Source organism: Phodopus roborovskii, unplaced genomic scaffold, assembly GCF_943737965.1.
Source record: "Phodopus roborovskii unplaced genomic scaffold, PHOROB, whole genome shotgun sequence".
NCBI lineage: Eukaryota > Metazoa > Chordata > Mammalia > Rodentia > Cricetidae > Phodopus > Phodopus roborovskii.
In genome coordinates, this window is record NW_026126460.1 from 14,895,828 (window position 1) to 14,913,022 (window position 17,195).

A 17,195-nucleotide genomic window follows, 5' to 3' on the forward strand; every position below is an offset into this window, starting at 1 on the left:
CCATTAAATATTCCATTTTGATGCTAATATAGGTATATTTGAAAACAAATGTGAGAAGTTGTATTTCTAATATTTTTCTTAAGAATGAACAAAGCAAACTAAGGCTTGGGTTTTCTTCTTTTCCCCATTTTAAAAAATTTTCAATATATTGTCATCAAAGAGTTGATTTTCTCATGTCCTAGTATAAGAAAGTATAGGGAACTTGTTAACCTTCCACTTTTCTTAGTATAATCTATAAATTCTTATTTTTTATTAACTTTTACTTAAATTAAAAGCAATCTTACTTTACATACCAATCCTAGTTCCCTCTCCCTCAATCCTCCTATTTCCCCCAACTAACCCCCCATCCCACCCTCTATTCACTCCTCAGGGAAGGTGAGGCCTCCTATGCAGAATCATCAAAGTCTGTCACATCATTTGGGGCAGAACCCTGGCTCTCCCTGTGTATCTAGGCTGAGAGAGTATCCCTCCATAGGAATGGGCTCCCCAAGTCCATTCCAGCAAAAGGGTTCCCAGAGGACCCATCTAGGTCCCCCCACCAACTAACACACACATTCAGGGGGCCTGACTCAGTTCTATACACGTTCCCCAGCTGTCAGACTGGGGGGGGTCTGTGAGTTTTCACTTGCTTAGGTTAGCTGTTTCTGTGGGTTTCTCAAGCCTGGTCTTGACTCCTTTGCTCATCATTCCTCTCTTTTTACAATTGGATTCCAAGAGTTTGGCTGAGTATTTAGCTGTGAATCTTTGCTTCATTTAAAGTAGTCATCAATTTCATTACCAGGGAAGGGCATTTAAGGTAGCCTCTCCACTATTGCTTAGATCCTTAGTTGGGGTCATCCTTATGGATCCTGGAGATTTCCCTAGTGCCACATTTCTCGGTAAATCCATAATGGCTCCCTCTATTAAGGTATTAATTTTCTTGCCTTCCATCTCTGTTCGTCCCCCAACTTGACTTTCCTGATCCCTCATGTTCTTATTCCCCCTCCCCTTCTCTCCTCCTCTTTCTATAGAAACAATAAATAATATACCATGTTGCTGGAAATATTTTATTTTAGCTATATATTAAGTACTTCACAATTTTAATAATGCATTGACTATTTTATTTTTAAAAAATAATATATAAGTGGAAGCTTCCACAGTGAAATGTTCCCTCTATTAAAAGTAATACTAATTTAATGACAAATGCGGAAAAGTATCATGTCTGTTTAGTCCAGCAGCTGAAATGTCTACTCACTTTTTATAGTGTAATGCTTCAATTCAGGAGACAAATGCCTTTTTTTTTTCTATTGTTAAGTATGCTTATTTTCCAATTTGTTCGTAGGTAGGAAATGACATTTGAAAAATAACTTATAAGATGGAAAATTTATTATCAAAGGTTATCTCCTTAGAAAATTCTAATTATAAAATCTGCAAATGAAGACAATTATAACTACTCTCGTGCAAAATGCTTGCAAAAGTTGGGAAAATCAAACTGCAATATTTTAATCTGTGCACGTTTTTCCTCTTTCCTCACTCAAAACACAGTGACTAACAGAACTGACATTGGGTCTAGGAGGACAAAAGGGAAGTGTATAATGAAACACCACCCCTCCCGAGGATAGGAGAGTAGGGAGAGCTGCCCTGATACTGTGACTAGAGATAAAAATGGACATACTGTGTCTAGTTTAAATGAGATAAGTACACTACATATATCTTAGAAGGATAGAGATAGCTTTGTTCCTTTAATCATTATTATTTATTTCTTAAAGCTGAGTCTCCTTCACACCCACACCTATACAACTCAGACCTCAGTTCCTGTGAACAGAGAGAGTTGTCATTCTTCCCTGTGAGCTTGCTAAATAATACTTCCATAAGCTTCAATCTTCACATAGAAGATAAGTTCATCTCCCCTGACATGACTACATTAATCCCCTGAATCAATTTACTTAAGCTCTGCTGTGGAGCAATGCAGGCACAACTTAACTGAGCTTAAAAGTACTTTCAAGTTGGAGTTTCCTCTGCGCTTGTTTAGTATCCCAGCCTAAGTTCTGTTTGACGCATTGCAGTGAAGTGAGAGATACTCTTGTTAGGTGTCTAGGGTCAGCATGCACTAGCATTAAAAAAGGATTAAAGGAGCATGCATCCAAGTTGTTCAGAAAATCAGACCCAGGGGTAAACCAGAGCAAAAGACTTATAGTAAGATTGTACAAGCATCATTAACTTACATTAATATTTATACAATCACTTAGCATTGTTATGTTTTTTAAAAAGACTTTTTGAAAGACTTCTATTCTAATAGTGAATGTTCCAGTTCTTAATCTGAACACCAGTATATGCTACTGAAGATACACTTAAATTATTCAGCATGTCTTCAAAACAAGCTATACTAAAAACTCATGTAATTCTAAAACCCTGAAACTGGACAAATAACCTTTTGTCCACTGTAAGCTGTCAATATAGTCTCCCTCAACTTTAATTTAATGAGCTCAACACAGAACAAAACTTTTCCCCAGATATGGAAAACTTGCAGCCTTGTCTTCAAGGACAACATGAGGGACAGACACCTTTGTTACCCATGTCTCCATTCACAGACATTAGCACCTCTCATCACTCCCCTGGTTCATCTCACCCCACAACTTGTTCATCACTGTGAACTTCTCCCAGAGTTGAGCTATTTATCATTACTGTGACTTCCCACCATTTAATTAGATAAACCCTCTACTTCAACAGCCAGGAGGGATATCTATAAAGTAAGCCAATGAAAGGTGGGGCAATAAAATATGACCCTAACTTTGGAATTGCTAAATGGAGATGATGGAAATTGGAATAGTTGTCCTTCTTTTGCTAATACTTTGTAAGTCTGAAAAAAAATATGCCCACAAAAAGTACAAGGAATTTTTGATAAATGAAAACCAAATACCTGTAGAGAGGATCTCACAAAAAGGAATTTATTTTAGCCAAAGGGAAATAAGTAATTTTTAAATTATTATGAGACTACATCTTGCAGAAATGAAAATGCATAGTTTTTTCTGGATAACCAGTTAGGTAGAATGTTCTTAAAAGCTTCAAAGAATATTATATGACACAGTGAACCTCACCAAAAGTACCTTCACTTATAGAGGACCTGCTGAAAATTTAAGCAGAAACAAGAATTCTGGGTTGTGTGTAATTCAACTTCATTAAAGCTCTGGGGCTCTCTCATCTCTATGGAATCTTCCATGAGGTCTAATTCTCACAGACGTGTGAAATTATTTTTATAATTATAAAACTCAGGCCTTACAATACTTAAGTGCCATAGTTATTTCCAAAATACATTTGCTCTACTGTTTAAATATGGATAACCAATTTATCTCTTAAGTAACTCAGAGGAAGAAGAGAAGGATATGAATGAATGTCAAGGGCAAGCAGTCTCTACTTCCTCCAGTACTATTTCTCATTACCTGCACAGACACCAGATATAGGGAGAAATCTCCAGGTTAGACTGAGATCAATAGTTTATCTCCCACACCCTTCCATTCATGTATGGATAACTTTTTTCAACATACCTCCTTTAATTACGATATGTTATTTATTAGAGCATTAGTATATGTCCAAAACTGCTTAAGCTGTGCAACTTTAATATTGCATAGAATTTCATTCTGAAAAGAAATCAACCATCTAGAAGTGAATATAACCATTTCCATTTTATAGATGTGATAACTGATGTTTGGCATGGAGTTGTTTACCCATGGAGGAAAGCAGAGCAACTAATTTCCAACACATGACTGATTTCCAAGCAAACATAGCTTTGAGTGTCCTCTGAAATGTGGTGTACAAGTGACAGAACATTCTTCAGCCTCAAACACAGTGGCTGAAAACTGATTATCATCTACATATATTTTACAACCTCTTTAGTTACTTCTCTAGTTCATAGAAAAAAGATCATCATCCTCTTTAACTTGCAAGAAATTTATCTTAAAGACCATTTAAAATGGGGATATTTTATATTCTAAAAGATTCCATGCAAAAGAATAGTGTACTAAAATTTGTGTATATATATATATATATATATATATATATATATATATATACACACACACACACACACACACACACACACACACACACACACACACACACACACACACACACATACTAGTAAAAGATGCATTTCATGTTCTCACCATCCCATGCTTTTCAAAACTTTGGTCTTAATGCAAATGGAAAAAGTTTACTATTTGTATAAGAAGCTTTGTTTTCAAATTTAAAATAACTTTTTAGCCATAAGATTAGTGATATATCAGGTATATTATGAGTATTATGTACATTTAAGAATGATATATATATATATATATATATATATATATATATATATATGGTGTGCATAAATAGATGCTTAAAATTTATAGAATGTGGAGTAGAAATGGTAACAATTAAGAATTCTGTATTATAGTTAGCTTTATTTCCATGCTGAAATAGTAGTTGAATCTAATCACATTCTATTTTATGATTTTTCTATATAAACTGTAGAACTTTTATCCTCATAAGATTATCATGTTTCAGGTATGCCTTTCAGTAACTGAAAGCTAGCTAAAACATAGTATAGCATAATGAGCAGCTTTTTGTGAAAAACATGCAAGATATAAATGTGCATCTTTTGTCTACAGAAATCATTTTCAGAAGAACAAAATGTATGCTGCCAGTGGGTGGCTGAACAAATTAGGCACCAGTAAGAATTTAATTTTATGTTATTCTTTTCATGTTTCTTGGATTGTGAATATGAAGATATATGTAACACTAAAAAATAATTTTAAAAATTACCTTTGAGATTTATTCTTTCTGTACTCTCTCCATTGCTGGCTTATACTACAATAATTTCTTTTGTTATTTCTTCAATAAAATAATGTCATGAATGGAGGTAAATAGGAAATCTCTAAAATTTTATCTAACATTATAACAAATTACCTAATTGTGCAATATTTGCATATCTGAATCTCCAATGTTTGGTGCTTTGAATTGATTTTATACTAGTAAAAGATGCATTTCATGTTCTCACCATCCCATGCTTTTCAAAACTGTGGTCTTAATGCAAATGGAAAAAGTTTACTATTTGTACAAGAAGCTTTGTTTTCAAATTTAAAATAACTTTTTAGCCATAAGATTAGTGATATATCAGGTATATTATGAGTATTATGTACATTTAAGAATGCTAAAAATATTATATATGTATTTGGGACTGGTAATCAAACCAGGACCTCATGTATTCACAACAAACATTTTAAGGACAGAGTTTATTCCCAAGCCCTGACTTCTATAGCTGGCAGGCTTTGGTTCTAACATCTTATCAATGATGATAATATAATGGTCATGTTAATTAATATGTCAATGAACTACTGTCCACATTAATGTACACATTTGCCCCCACGAAATTAAGTAAATCTTAGATGGAAGCATAGCATAGAGTAAGCTTAATTGTTAACAATAATGTTTGTAAACCCATTGTCCATGTAGTTTACATATATGCATTGTACTCATGCCTAGAAAAAAAAATGGGCACATGGTATTTCTTATATTTTTCTTTTTGTAATCCATGAATGACAATATTACTACTTGGGAAACTTAATGAAAAGCCAGTTTACTTGGAATTAAATTAATATATAAATCTTATTGTATTTGGATCTTCCAATTTTATTGATACACAAACTTTAAAGTCAGAGATAATGTTATGACAAATGTGATATAGAGGTCATTAGCCAAGAAACTGCCAGGAAATATAAGAAACAATTGTATATTGTTTCATTTGAAAGCAAAGACGTAGGTAGCTTATTAGGAATGGAAACAAATTAATTTCATTTCACATTGCAGGTAACCAGAATTGTGAGAATATTTCATCTCTAAACCACTGACCATTCCAAACCTTCTACTTTTTATTGTGGAATACTTACAGGTCTGGCAGTGATTTTCAGTGGGTCCCCAGCATCGGCCAGTACAGGATTTGTGGCATCTTCCACCTGCAGAAAAGGAAAAAGAAGGGAAAAGGCCATGTTCATTTTAACTTTTCATTCTTGTAATTTCTCAATGAAATTATCCTGTTTCTGGCTGGGGATTTTAGGTCATGCTAGAATTGAGATTCACTTATTTACCAAAACCCAAATGTTCCTTATAAGAAAAACTAAAGCACAATGTCCTTGTATGTGAAATTGTCCTACATTTTAAATGAAAATGAAATGAGTCTATTTGTATTTTTTCTGACATAAATAAGTAGTTATATTCTTTCATTTTGAGTATTGAACATCGATATTTCCTTGATCTATACTTAATGTAATTTCCAAAGCTCACAACTAAATGATAGCAATCAATATTAAAAATTAAGGGGTTTTAATTAATAAGTCAGTGGAAGAAGCTAAAGTCTATGACAGCAAGAATATATTATTCAATCACATTATAAACTCTCAGACTAAGAGGCAAAATCAAGCCCTGAAAAATAAAATAAAATGGAACGTTTTAGGAAACTTAATGCCAGATGTTTAATACATATATCTAAAATTTTGTTGTTATCTGTATTTTCAAATAACATCCTTAAGTCCTAAGAAAGAAGTTTCATATCTATGGTTTTTTTCTATATGGGGTATAGCTGTCCCACAGAGGACTTGATACTAAGCACATTAATTGGAGGAAACCATGTGAGTGAACTACCCTTGAAACTTGTTTCTGAATTTTATTCAAAACTTCACTGGTCCTCTGGCGTCTCTTTATAACTGAGTGTACATGAAAAGCTATTAAAGACTAAAACCTTTTTGTAGAAAGTTTCTTATTAAGAACTTTGTTCATTTTTACTATTATTACAAATTCAACATACTTAACCAAATGTTTGCACCAAACGTTACTGTCTTCCCTTGAGTCACAGATTTTAAATCTTTAACTGAGAACTCTTACTACTTAGCAGTTTTCCCTCTCTATTGAAAGTGCCCAAGAGAACTTAACAAAGATTGACACTCTCACTGATAAACTGGACTTAAGTGAAAATTTCCCTGGCTGAACCTTAGGCCACCTGAGAGTCTATTTTAGAAGCAAAGAGAGGCATGTCCAAGCTCAATAATGTTCAGGTTCTCAAGTCTAGTCATCTTTTGCAAAGTATGGGGATCCTTTTGGGATACAGTTTATTTAAAGCAAGCTTAGTGAGCCATGGCTACTAGTACCAGGAGCAAGCAATATCCCATCACTGTGCCATCTGCTGTTTGAATCTAAACATATTATAACCACACAAAGCAAGGTCATTCTAGCTGACAGGAAGGAAATACATCTGGGCCAAACAACATAATTTTAATCAGTGATAATGATAATTATTATTAAAAACTTACAGGCGTTCCTTCGTACCAAATTAATAAATCTAAATAAATCTCATTTGGAAATTAGAAGGGACAGTGAGTCAGAATGAGAGGCTGTGAAAACTTCTTTGAGGACAAACTTTTTATTAGAAAGTAGATAAAGTGCTTTTGTGGATTCATGAAAATCTTTAAGATTGATCAAGTGATCTGTTAATTAAAGCTATCTAGACTAGAGAATAATCTACCATTTAATCTATGACTTCTGTAATTGTGTTTGGGAATATAAAATATTTAACTTTATACTGCACAGTCAGAATGTTTTCTGTTTAAAATATAAACACTAAAGGAAAGTAGAAAAACTACCAAACACAATTTATATTAATAGCAATCATTTTTATATTCTATTTCCTTTTGGTTGAGTTGAAAATTTTGTTTTAAGGTTTTAGCTACTACTCTGAGATTTATTCCCCGATTCAGTATATGATTGTGTCATTGTGAAATTTCATTTGGTCAGATTTATTTCATCTGTGTTAATCACCTCTTTCTTGACTACTTGAAAGGGTGCCTCCATCAGCGGCTTCTCAAGAACTATCCATTTTCGGCATCCTCAGTGCTCTTTGGAAAACATGAGCTACTGATTCTCACACATTTAAGACTGTAGGGTACACACTTCAAGTTTCTATCTTACTGGTGCACTAAAGAAGCTTACTTCAATGTGGTGTGCTTTTGCAGATGGAGGGTTGCCTCACCCACCTTGACTACTTATCTCCCCTCCCCCCGCAGTTTTTTTAATTTAAATTTGAAACAAGGTTGTTTTACATGTCAATCCCAGTCTTCTAACACTCCCATCCTCCCCTATCAGTCCTACCAAACCCCAGCCAATCCCCTTTCTGCTCCCCAGGGAGTGTGAGGCCTTTCATGGGGAGTCTTCAAAGTCTCTCATATCTTTTGGGGCAGGGCTTAGGCCCTTCCCCATGTGTCTAGGTTGAGAGAGTATCCCTTTATGTGGGATGGGCTCCCCAAACCCATTCATATACTAGGAATAAATACTGATCCATTATTTGTGCTGCCATAGACTGCCTAGTCCTCTGAAGTAACACCCACATTCAGGGGGTCTGGGCCAGTCCTATGCTGGTTTCCCAGCTATAAGACTGGGGTAAATGAGCTCCCCCTTATTCACATTAGCTGATTCTGTGGGTTTCTCTAGCTTGGTCTTGAACCACTTTGCTCATCACTCCCTTTCTCTGCAACTGGATTCTAGGAGTTTGGTAGTGTTTTTAGCTGTGGGTGTCTGCTTCTGCTTTTATCAGTTACTGGATGAAGATTCTAGGATGGTATATAAGACAGTCATCAATTTCATCATAGAAAGGCATTAAAGGTAGCCTCTCCACTATTGCTTGGATTCTTAGTTGGGTTCATCCTTGTAGATCTCTAGGCATTTCCCTAGTGCCAGAATTCTCCTTAAATCTATAATGGCACCCTCTATTATGGTATCTCTTTTCTTGTTCTCTATTCTTTCCCTGTCTCAATCTTTCGGTTCCATCATGCCCACCTCTCCCCTCCTCTTCTCTCCTTCTCTTTCTCTTAACTCCCTCTCCCCTCCCCCATTCTCCCAATTTGCTAAGGAGATCTTGTCCCTTTCCCCTTCTCCAAGGTACCATGTATGTTTCTGTTAGGGTCCTCCTTATTTCCTAGCTTTTCTGGCAGTGTGAATTGTAGGCTGGTAACCTGTAGTGAGGTAGTCCTTCTGTAGCACTGACCACGCCCATTGGGGGGTGGAGCGATGGGCGGAGGTGACCTGAGGAAGGAGGTCAGAGGGGGCAAGGAAGGCGCTCTCGCTTTCTGGCGTGACTCGGACAGGAGAGGATCGGGTTGAATTTCCTGGTGTTCATCTGTCTAGGTTGTAAGTTATTTCTCCCTGAATAAACATCTATTCGGCCTATTTGTTTATCCTGATCCTTATTTACCGCAATAGTAACCCTTTGTTCTATGTCTAAAATCCATATGCTGGAGTTGATGTGGAGAAAGAGGCATACTCTGCCAATGCTAGTGGGAGTGCAAACTTGTACTGCCACTATGGAGATCAGTATGGTGGTTCCTCAGGAAAAAGGGAATTAGTCTACCTCAAAACCCAGTAATTTTACTCTTAGGAACATAACCAAAAGATGGACATTCATACAATAAAGACATCTGTTCAACTATGTTCATAGCAGCATTATTTGTAATAACTAGAACCTGAGAGCAATCTAGATGTCCCTCCGCTGATGAATGGATAGAGAAAATGTGGTACATTTACACAATGGCATAATACTAAGTGGGTAAACACAATGGCATCCTGAATCTCAGGGAAATGGATGGAACTAGAAGAAACCATCCCGAGTGAGGTAACCTTGTCACAAAAAAGACTACTTATCTTTTAGGAGCTTTTACTCCATCTGTCCAAAGAGCATGTCACACTGTGATCTTTAAAGAGAACAATACCAATATTACTTCAAGTGATTTATGGCAATACCGTCATTGCCACCATATATGACCAAAGTTGCTACCCAATCTTTTTTGTTGGTTTGTTTGTTTGTTTTCTTTGGAAGTAATAATTTGCTGCATCCTTATCCACTACTGATTAGACTCTTGTAGGTGAATTGACTGTATGTTTTTGTGGGGTCTGGATAATGGTTTTAAATATGTTTGCAAACTAGATGTGCTACTGCACAACTGTAATCCCAGGAGAGATGCAAGCAGTTAGTTCACGAGACAAATCTGGGCTATGTGAAAACTCAGCAATAACAACAGCACGAAACAAACACCCCATACCAAAGCAAAACATTTAAACCTTTTTTATTGCATATGCTTTTATTATACTTCCTAATAATTCTACCATAAATAGAGGCCGGATCATTCCAATACAAACTTTTCCCCCCAAATTTTTCTTTTATTTTTATTTCTATATTGTCCTTTTATTGAAAATAGATTTTTTCCCTCAGACTCCCTTCAGGTAGACTACATTTTAATTTGAAAGTGGTTATCAGTTGCTGATAGCTTTTACAGTTATTGATGGGGACATGTGCTTGCTCACTTCTTTCAGCTCTAGGACCACATCTGATGCATACTCCTTAAGCCCTATGCATGTTTCCTTAGTCTCTGAGTTTGTGTGAGTTTTGATCATGTTGAGTTAGGGGGGGGGGCTTGCTTCCTTGATGCCCTCTATATCCTGTGGCTCTTACTTCCACCTCTCTCTCAGGGTTTCCTAGGTTCTGAGGAAGGGATTTGATGGAGACAACCAGTTTCAGCTGAGTGGTCCAAGGTCTCTAACTCTCTGTGAGTCTCTGTTCCCTTTTTCTGCAGGAGGAGGCTTCTCTGCTGATGGTTGAGCAAGGCACTGGTCTACAGTCTAGCAAAATGCTTTCAGAAATCATTTAATTTCTATGTTCTTTTAGTACAACAGTCATATTTAGTTTTGTACTAGATTTCTTAGCTATATAATCTCTGGTTCTTGGCTACCCATGCTGAGTCATGTATGAGTTCCATCAAATGGAGTGGATCTTTCTTTTTATTTATTTATTTTTTTCTTATTTTAAATATTGAACCCAGTTCCCTCTCCCTCTTTCCCTCCCTCCTTCCTATGCCCCCACCATCACCCTTCCATCCCTTCTCACCCAGCACTCCACAAGGAGGGTGGTGCCTTCCAGGAGGAGTCAACAAAATCTGTCAAGTCATTTTGAATAGGGACTAGGCCCTCCCTCCTGCCTCTAGGTTAAGGGAGTATCCTTCCATGGGGAATATGCTCCCAAAGTCCTTTTGTGCACCAGAGGTACATCCTGGTTCCACCGTCTGTGGTCCCTTACACTGCCCAGGCCTTCTCACTGAGACCCATGTTCAAGGGTCTGAGTCATTCCAATGCTGGATTCCCAGCTTTCAGTATGGAGACCCATTAGCTCCTCCTTGTTCAGGTTAGCTGTCTCTGTGGGTTTCTTTAAACTGTTCTTGTCCTCCCTCTCTGCATCTTGATTCCAGATGGGCTTAGTGTTTAGCTGTGCTTCTGTTTCCATCAGCTACTAGATGAGGGCTCTATGATGGTGAATAAGTTAGACATCAATCTCATTATCAGGGAAGGGTATTTATGGTAGCCTTTCCACTATTGCTGAAATTATTAACTGGGGTCCATCTTGTATGCCTCTGGACATTTCCCTAGAGTCAGTTTTCTCTTCAAACCTATAATGGCTCCCTCTTTTATGCTTTTATGGTATCTCTCTCTTCTCTCTGTTTTTTTTTTTTCTCTTGTCTATTCCTCCCCTGACTTAATCCTCCTAGTCCTACATGCTTTCCTTTGCTCCCCTTCTTTCTCCACTCACCCCTCCCCCTGAAACTACCAATATGCTCAGGAGATTTTGTTTCTTTCCCCTTCTGTGAGGGACCTTGTATGAATCTGTTAGATAACTCCTTATATCCTAGTTTCTCTGGCAGTGTGAATTATAGACTGGTGATCCTGTGATCTATATCTAAAATCTATATATGAGTAAGTAAATACCATGTACCTCTTTTTGTTACTGGGTTACCTCACTCAGGATGGTTTCTTTAAGTTCCATCCATTTGCCTGTGAATTTCAAGATTCCATTGTTGTTGTTTTTCTGCCAAGTAGTATTCCATTGTGTAAATGTGCCACATATTCTTCATCCATTCTTCAGTTGAGGGGCATCTAGGTTGCTTACAGGTTCTTATTATTACAAATGTTACTCCTACGAACATAGTTTAACAGATGGCTTTGTTGCATGGATGTGGATCATTTGGTTATATGCCTAAGAGGGGGGTTGCCAGCTCCTGTGGTAGACTGATCCCCATTTTCCTGAGGAACCACCATACTGATTTTCAAAATGGCTGTACAAATTTGCATTCCCATCAGCAGTGGAGGAGTGTTCCCTTTCTCCACATCCTCTCCAGCATAAGTTGCCATTGGTGTTTCTAATTTTAGCCATTCTGGCAGGAATAAGATGGTATCTCAGAGTTGTTTTGATATGCATTTCCCTGACAGCTAAGGATGTTGAGCACTTTAAGTCTTTCAACCTTTTTGGTTTCCTCTATTGAGAATTCTATCTTCAGTTCTGTACCCCATTTTTGATAAGCTGTCTAATATCTTGAGTTCTTTGTATATTTTGGAGATTAGCCCTCTGTAAGATGTAGGGTTGGTGAAATCTTTTCTCAGTCTGTGGGTTGCCTTTTGGTCTTGGCAACTGTGTCCTTTACTTTACAGATGGAGTGGGTCTTAATTCAAGTTAGATATCAATTGGTTACTTGCACAGGTTATGTTCCTTCACTGTTTTGTGCAGTGTCTGGTGAAATTGTAAAATGCTACATTTCTGATATGATGATTTTTCCTTATATTCTATGTAAGGAGATAGATCACCCAGGACCCTTTTGATGAGAGGGGAGGGAGACTTTCTGAGAGTTCCCTGTCGGTCCCCCACAGAAAGACAAGTTCAATGTCTTGCTTGAAACTCACTTCCTTCTTTCCAATCTCAGAACTATTTTCAATAGTTCTGATCTCAGGTGCAAAACAAATCATATATATATATTACTAATGCTTTATTGTGATCTATTTTATAAGCTACTCCAGGAATATGGTTTTTAAATGAGTATTTTAAAGAGAAAAAATAGGTCAGTTACCAGAAAGAATAAGCAGGAACAATATTTCATGAGTTTGCTACTACTGTCCAAATCAATCCATATACAATTTTAGTAGGTACATGACTATTTTCCAATGTTTATTTTCATAATTATTTTTGTGATGAAACAAAGGAACTTATAGTTTGCTTTTATCATAGATTCTTTTTTTTTTTTTTTTCATATAATGTTTGTGGCTACTGTTTCCATTCCCTCTACTCCTCCAATTCCTTCCCACTTTCCTGATAATGAGATCCAACTGCTTTCTATCTCTTATTAGAAAACAAACAGGATCATAAGGGCTAATAAAATTATGCATATATATTATATGTAAGTATATGTGTAATATTAAATATTGTATAACAATAAAATTATATACTATATAAAATGCATGTGGTATTTTACAATATGTACCATAATAAAATTGTATATATATGTGTGTGTGTGTGTGTGTGTGTGTGTGTGTGTGTGTGTATGATAAAACGAAAACTAGCACATCAGAATAGGACAGAACAAAACAAAACAACAAAAAACCCAAAAGAGTCTAAGATAAGTTACATGAAACAGAGTCCCACTTATTCACACACTCAGGAATCCCATAAAAACACTAAACTGTAAGTCACAATACATATACAGAGGACATGTAGGGTAAAAAGAGTGAAAAATATAAATAAAATCGGCTGGGCAGTAGTGGTGCATGCCTTGAATCCCAGCACTTGGGAGGCAGATCTCTGTGAGTTCCAGGCCAGCCTGGTCTACAAGAGTTATTTCCAGGACAGTCTCCAAAGCCACAGAGAAACTCTTTCTCAAAAAACAAAACAAAACAAAAACAACAAAAAATAAGATTTTAAAAAGGAAAAGACCTGACATAATATGTGAGACAAAGAACCTCCAACAATGCCATTGTACCTATTTTCTGTTTGCCATCTGCTGTTGGGCATGCAACCTACCCTTAAAAGTAGGTGCTTTTCCCAGTGAGACCTCCTTGGAGGAAACTAAATTTTCATTTGCTAGTGGCTATCATTTGGAAGCTGCTCTGGGTTAGGGATTGAGCATGTGGCCACTTTTCCTTTGAGCTCTAGGACCCAGTCTTGTGCACACCCATGCTTTCCCATGCATGCTGCCTCAGTCTCTGTGAGTTAGTATCTGTGTTGATCCTGTTGATTTAGGGGCCCTTTGTTCTTTGGTGTCCTCATCCTCTCTGGCTTTTAACATTCTTATGCCTCTTCTTTCATGGATTCCCTGAAGGGTAGAACTGATGGAGACAGCCCTAAAACCTCTCTGTATTTGTTCCCATCTGCTGCAGGAGAAAGCTTCTCTGCTGCTGGCAGAGCAAGGTGCTGATCTATGACTAGAGCAGAACATCATGATTTTTTTAAAGTTGTGCAAGAAAATATACCATTCTCTCATTCTTACACACACACACACACACACACACACACACACACACACACAAAGAAATCATGTTTTTCTAATGACTTATTTAAAGGTGTTACTTAATTACTTCTTTCATTTTAGTTAACAAACACATGAAATTAAAAAAATTCAAGACAAATGCTTCTATTTCTTTTCACTATGCATTGATGTCCTATTTTAAGTGCTGAGTATCCCACAACAGCATTATTTTAATTCACACCTAATCCTTCTACTTTGACAATACATTATTTATCATATGACAGCAAATGTGACTGAGGACTTTCATCTTTTATAGTGGTCCAGAAGATGTTACTAAAAATGTAGCTTTCCCATGTTCTTTTAGGGAACTAGAATCCTTGAACAGCTCTCATATTTTAAGTCATAAATTCACGCTATGAGTTTTGCCTGTTGTGCAAATGCCTGGCAGGAGAGATGGGATTCAATATCTACCCTATAATGTTCTCTGCAAGTAATATGGCTAGGCAGTTGAAGAGTCACAAAATATGAAGCCACTAGCAGCCATAAAGGATTATGTCCTCAAACTGCCTTTAGCTAAAGACAATGCAGGAACATCTTCGGGTTTTCCTCTTAGTCCTTTAGCAAACTGAAAGTCTTGTTCTCTTGAAAAGACTTTTACTAAGGAAACATGTGAGAGAAAACTACATAATTCAAAGCATAAGGGAAGACCCTTCATTGAAATTCGATGTTGAACCATTCTCTATTATGGGTGCTTGTAAAGATGAGCATATCAATGCCAAGCCATCAGGAGATTTCAATATCCAAGGAACTGGCAGATAAATAGGCACATGTTATGATAGCATTAGTATTTGTTATTAATGGAATATAAATAATAGTGAGGTCCTCCCTGACCTGTGGCTCTCCTAGTCCTCTCTGATCCATGAGCACTCCTGTTCCTCCCTGACCAGAGGCTCTCACATTTTCTAATCTCTCCATCATGATACTTCTTTAGCCTTGGCAGGTAACAGGCTATTATGCAGATCTTATACATATGGCTGAGCACTCCATAGCCACTTATGCACTTATTCTCTTCTCTTTGATCAGCCATTCAATGTTGAAATTGAATTTCTCCTTCCAGCTCCTATCTTGCCTCTTAATTTGAAAGTTAATTATTAAATAGCAATTTTAACTTTCATACATTCATGTAGTCAAAATAAGACAGCTATTTCTACTTGGTAGAAAGGAAAAAAAATTAAAGAAATGTACAACCCTGAACTAGCCATCTTCTGTAATCAGGCCAGACCTCAAGTGGAGGGGCTGGGAGACCAACCCAGCAACAAAATCTTTGGCATACAGTTTGTCCTGCCTGCAGAATGTTCTGGGACCAGAGCCTGGCAGAATTGTCATCAAAGAGACCAAAGAGACTTCATCCTTCAACTGATGGGAGCAGATGCAGAAGCTCTTGGGCAAGAGCTCTAGAAGTCCTGGGTAGTAGGGCGTAAAGGATCTAAAGGACCTGAGGCTTCAGGGACAACTCAAGAGCATGGCCAGGATCTCCATGAGTTAGTGCAACAGCGAGATATCTAAGAGGAGAGGAGTTTCGGTGAATGTCCAGTGTTGACAGTGATGGTTCATTGATGATGGTGAGGATCTAGTGATGATGATGGTGTGCCAGAAGTCTTGAACCAAACCAATGACTCACTGCAATGATCACTGTGTTGGGGGCTAATTGCACGACACACTGCAGCATCCAGTGCCTCTAGGATGAGTGAGGAGTTGTTGGAAAGATGGAGGAGTTGGGTGGTGGCTTCTCATTCCTTTAATCTCAGCACTCAGAGGGATAAACAAGTGGCTCTCTTTGAGTTGCAGCTTATCCTGGTCTACAGAGTAAGTTCCAGGAGAGCCAGAGCTATACAAAGAAACCATTTCTCAAAATCAAAAACAAAACAAACAAAAAAGTGAAAACAAACCAAAAAATCCCCAAAGATAGAGGAACAAGGTAATAGCATATATTTTCATATAATGAAGACTAATATTGAATAGAAGTGTGAAACTCATCAAAGTTAGTCTGCAATCCTTCTTCAGAGACTCAATCCCCTACTGCTAATCAATAGCACACTATTCCTCTACATAATGATAGATAGTAGGCAGGGTCACAAATGGAAGACCTAATATCCATCAAGCCAGTGTGGCACAAATTTGAAGCCCCTTGCAAGTTACCATATCTCTTGAGTGTCCCTGAAAATGGAAATCAATCCAGAAGAACAATAACACTGACAGAAATCCAAGGTACATGAGGAAGACTGGACAGAGTAAATTAGGTAATTCTACCAGGATGCTGGTTTTCAGAAGTCATATAATAGGTTTAAGATAATTGTTGGCCTATCTTAGAGTTCCTACTTATGATCTCTGTTCTGTATGGACATAGTAATTGCAGTCAGACATGTAAAAATCAGCTGGCCTTCTACCTCTCAAAGTAAGAACAAGGGTATTCAAGATCCTATAATACTCAGCACCTTCCTCCCTGCCTCCATGGTTCTCTCCTATTCCCTTTTTCATGGCTTGTTTCTCTTATTTTCACCTCCTGCTTGATTATTCAAGTATTTATGCTTAGGATGAATAGGTCTTCAGTTATATGTAACACAATTCCGTTAACTATTTTGCTTTAGTAGTTGTTTATCTTTTGATGTAAGAGATCAGCACATACTATTAATTAAAACCAACATTAAGAAAATATTACTAATTTATAATCATATTTTTCAGATGATGTGGTGTTTAAAATGCTGCTTTGGATGACAGAAAGAAAAACATCTCCTTGGAAGTACTAAATAGGACCTGGAACAACTGTGTGGATTTATGATGAGTGGCACACACATCAGA

General features: G+C 37.0%; 1 protein-coding gene across 1 annotated transcript in view; it reads right to left on the reverse strand.

Annotated features, from left to right (window-relative positions):
* Positions 1–17,195, reverse strand: part of Erbb4 (erb-b2 receptor tyrosine kinase 4) — a 1,004,487-nt gene that overhangs the window by 305,795 nt on the left and 681,497 nt on the right. The window contains exon 5 of the mRNA XM_051190418.1: positions 5,904–5,969. Coding sequence (XP_051046375.1) covers positions 5,904–5,969 — 66 coding nt within the window. The remainder of the gene's footprint in view (positions 1–5,903; positions 5,970–17,195) is intronic.